This window comes from Corvus brachyrhynchos, unplaced genomic scaffold (assembly GCF_000691975.1).
Source record: "Corvus brachyrhynchos isolate BGI_N302 unplaced genomic scaffold, ASM69197v1 scaffold45, whole genome shotgun sequence".
In the NCBI taxonomy this organism is placed as follows: domain Eukaryota; kingdom Metazoa; phylum Chordata; class Aves; order Passeriformes; family Corvidae; genus Corvus; species Corvus brachyrhynchos.
The window spans coordinates 1,070,135-1,074,162 of NW_008238361.1; the positions used below are offsets into that span (position 1 = coordinate 1,070,135).

At 52.9% G+C, this 4,028-nt stretch overlaps 1 protein-coding gene across 5 annotated transcripts in view; it reads right to left on the reverse strand.

Annotated features, from left to right (window-relative positions):
- The window catches only part of GALNT13 (polypeptide N-acetylgalactosaminyltransferase 13), a 69,850-nt gene that overhangs the window by 48,115 nt on the left and 17,707 nt on the right, over positions 1 to 4,028 (reverse strand). For all 5 annotated transcript variants that reach the window (XM_017736057.1, XM_017736058.1, XM_017736056.1 and 2 more), the window contains 2 exons: positions 3,225 to 3,391; positions 648 to 855 (listed from right to left, as the gene is read on the reverse strand). In XM_017736057.1, the coding sequence (XP_017591546.1) occupies positions 648 to 855; positions 3,225 to 3,391 (375 nt within the window). The remainder of the gene's footprint in view (positions 1 to 647; positions 856 to 3,224; positions 3,392 to 4,028) is intronic.

The following is a 4,028-nucleotide window of genomic DNA, read 5'->3' on the forward strand; positions in this document are numbered from 1 at the left end:
GTAAAGGAGGGGGAAAAAGGGAGGGGAAGAGGGGGAGAAAAAGGGGGGAATAAAAGGAGGGAGAAGGGGAAAAGAGGGAAGGAAGGGGGGAATAAAGGGGGAAAATAGGAGGGGGAAAAAAGATGGGAAAAGGGGAAAAAGGGGGTAAGTGAGGAAAGCAGAAAGGGGAAAAAGGTGAAAGGAGGGTGAAGAGGAAGAGGAGAAGGGGGAAATGGAGGAAAAGAAGGAAAGGAAAAAAGGGAGGAAAAGCAGGGGAAGAAGGGAAGAAGCAGGGGAAAAGGGACAATAAAAGAGGGGAAAGGGGTGGAAAAGGATGGTTAAAAGGGTGAAAAAAGGGAAACCAAGAAAAGAGAAGGAAAAAAAAGGGTGCAAATTTCCATGAGTTCAGGAGATCAGAGCGAAGTTGTTCCTGGTAAAAAAGAGGGAGGAAGCTTCCTTTGGAGTGGGAGAGATCCATCCCTTGGGAAAGCTGCTCCACTCCCACATTTATTTAGGAATGAGATTTTCATACAAACAGCAGCGAATTAAAACAAAATAATTTTAAAAAATCTTCATTCCAGCTCAGTGAATCCTTTTCATTCCTATTTCCCAGCAGCCAGGGAAGGGCCTGGAGCAGCTCCCTGCCTCGGGAGCTGGGAATTCCTTACCTGTCCTCCTTGATGCGGGCCAGGAGCGGCTCCAGCCAGCCCAGGGTGCACTCGCAGTGGGCATCCAGGAATGTGATCACCTGGCCCTTGGAAGCTGCTGCCCCTCGGAGCCGTGCCCGGATCAGCCCCGACCTCTGCTCCATCCGCAGGATTTTTACGGACACTTCCAGCTTTTTCACGTAATTCTCCAAGGAGGCCTTCAAAAACTCTGCCAAATTTGAGGGGAAAACAGAGGGAAAACGGGATTTTTAGGGAGGTTTTATTCCAAGGTAGTGACAGAAGCTCCCTGCTTGGAGCATCTCATGGGGGTTGGAATGAGAGGAGCTTTAAGGTCCCTTCCAACCCAAACCTGTCCCTGATTCCAGGATAATATCCCAGGAATTTTAAATAAAGCACAACCAGTTCCTTGCAATAACCAGCAACCACAGAATGAAGACACTTTGGGGCAATTTGCTGCTGGTTCAATCCAAAAAATGCCTTTTTTGGATGGATTTCCCCATTGGAGCTCTTTGAATGCTTTTAGGAAAAATGGGAATTACTTGGCTCAAGTCCTCCTACACCTTCTGGCACAGGGAATCGTGAAGCCACTTAACGAGCAGGGAAATGCAGGAGTAATTAGGGTTCAATTAACGCTCCGTGGGGCAGAACCGAAGGATGGAGCGGGTGCAGCCTCTGTCCCTGGAGCAGCTCTGGGGTGAATTTGCCATCAGTGCCCATTTGGCTGCTGCAGGATCCTTTATCATCCTATGGATTCCATTTAAGGAATCTGATGGGATTCCTTTTCCAAGGAGTCCCAGTTCCACAGGCCGAGTTTGCTTTTTAAAGGCTAGGGTTAAAACAGAAGTGAAAAGGCAAAAAAAAAAGTGAGGAGAGAAGGGAATGAAGCCCAAAGAGGAGCTGGAATGAGATGGTCCCTTCCAACCCAAACTGTTCTGGGATTTCATGGAATTGGCTTAGTGGGGATATTCAGGAAAATCTGAAACATGGAATGAGGAGGGTTGAGAGTCAGGAAGGAAAGGATTGACCTTTCCAGGAATACCAAATTAACTGAGCAGGATATGACCCAGAGCCTGAAGGGGCTCCAGGAGAGCTGGAGAGGGACTGGGGACAAGGCCTGGAGGGACAGGACACAGGGAATGGCTTCCCAGTGCCAGAGGGCAGGGATGGGTGGGAGATTGGGAAGGAATTCCTGGCTGGGGGGGGGGGGAGGGACTGGGCTGGAATTCCCAGAGCAGCTGTGGCTGCCCTGGCAGTGTCCAAGGCCTCGTTGGACAATTGGGACAGTGGGAGGTGTCCCTGCCCATGCTGAGGGGTTGGATTAGGAGCCCTTTAAAGGTCTCTTCCAAGCCAAACTATCCGGGGATTCCATGAATTTTTTCCACACCCTGAGAGGCAGAAGGAGCAGATAACCCAGGAGGCTCAAAGGCCCAGCAAGGGTCATCTCCTGGCACCAAAGCCGCTCTTCTGACTGCCTGGGTTTCGTTTGGTGCTGCTGGTGCTGCTTTCCCTGCCGTGCCTCAGCCGCCCCTTGGAAGCAGAGTGAATCTTGCCAGCGAATCCACTGTGCTTTGTAGTTTAACTTAAGCCTGGCTTGTGCTCACAGCCTCACTGGTGATTGTCTGAGCCATCTCAAGCTCAAGGTTCAGGACACCACAAGACCTTGCGCAGCAGACGGGGTTTTGGGGCGCTCAGTAAACCCCTTGTCAGAGACTGAAAAGAGCTCATGCCTCAAACATCGATACAAAGCTCTGCTCGTTATAAAGAAGCTACAACCCAAGAAGTCTCCCTGAAGAGTGGGACTTTGGACTGAAAGTCAAGCTGCTGGTTAGATAAAGGGGAGCACACTGTTCAATCATCCCCGGCTGAGTTTGGGCTGGGGGCAGAGCACAGCTCACAGAAGCCAGGCTTACACAGACTCCCCCCAGCAGAGGGGGGAGAAGGAGGGTTTGGGTGCATGGTGCAACCTCTGCTCAGAGGCACTGAACACCCATCCTCAGTTACACAAACGGGCCCAGCTGTGGAACCCCCAACCCCACAGGGCACATCCACGGGACTTCCGCGTGAGAGGCAGCGCAGGGGGAGTCACAATCCATCAGAGACCCCCCAAAGGGCTCCCCAGAGGCTTGGCCCCACAGGGCTGCACGTGATGGAACAGACCCAGAGCCCGCGCTGAGAGACTGACCCCCACCCCACGGGGACATGCCTGGCCATTGCTACCTGGCTCAAGGGTGTACCAAACCCTGGGATCCTACACTTCACCACCAAGAAGACCCACTGGAGAGCACCAACAGGACATTGCTGGGATCCACAGAGTGTTGATATTTTCCTTATTCCATCCCTGTCACTCTCTTTCTGTCCCCCCACCTATTTTCTACTTCTCTCTCTCTCATATTGACCATCAAATAAAACCCTTACTATTGTCCCTGGCATACGATCTCGCTCGCACCTTAATTCGGGCAGAGGCATTCCTAAGAACCTTAAAACAGGATCACAACACCCCTGTCTAGTGCCAGAGGCCTGGGCAGAGGCAGGAACTCGTTCCCAACCGCCGTGTCCATGGGGAAGACCCAGGCCCACCTCTCTCGCTGGCGTCATCCACCAGGACGATCTCGGCCAGCAGGCGCGGCGGGGAGCGCTCGATGACGCTGTGCACGGTGCGCAGCAGCGTGCTCCACGCCTCGTTGTGGAACACGATCACCACGCTGGTGTTGGGCAGCTCCTCCGGGTACACCTTGGTCTTGCACCTGCCCGAAAACAGCAGGGAAAAAAAACAGGGGAAGGGGGTTAAGCTGGAGGAATAGACCCAAGGAGATGTGCGGCTTTCCAGGATGGAAAAGGGGCCTGGAAGCAGCCACGGCGCTGCTGCCACATCCAGGGAGTTCAGGGTGATGGGATGAGTTCAGGGGACAAAGTGGAGATAGACTGGAGCTCCAACTGCTCTGCCTCTTTCCAGGCTGGAAAAGGGGCCTGGAAGCAGCCATGGCACCGCTCCAAAGGGGTGGTTCCACATCCAGGGAGTTCAGGGTGATGGGGATGAATCAAGGAGCACACTGGAGATGCAGAGACCGGAATTCCAACTGCTCTGAGCATGAGGCAGGCTGGAAAAGGGGCCTGGAAGCAGCCATGGCACTGCTCCAAGGGGAACCTGCTACATTTCAAAATGCTGGGGATGAATTAAGGAACAAACTGGAGATCCAGACACTGGAATTCCAACTGCTCTGAGGCTGGGGCAGCTTGGGAGGGAAGATTTTCCTTTCCCAAGAGGTGTTTGCTGGATGGAGGAAGGGACACGTGGAGCTGTTGTCACTAAAGCACCTCAGAGCCACTTCCAGGAGTCTCTGAGTCACTTAAACAACCAGGATCAGGAAGGACAGAGACACA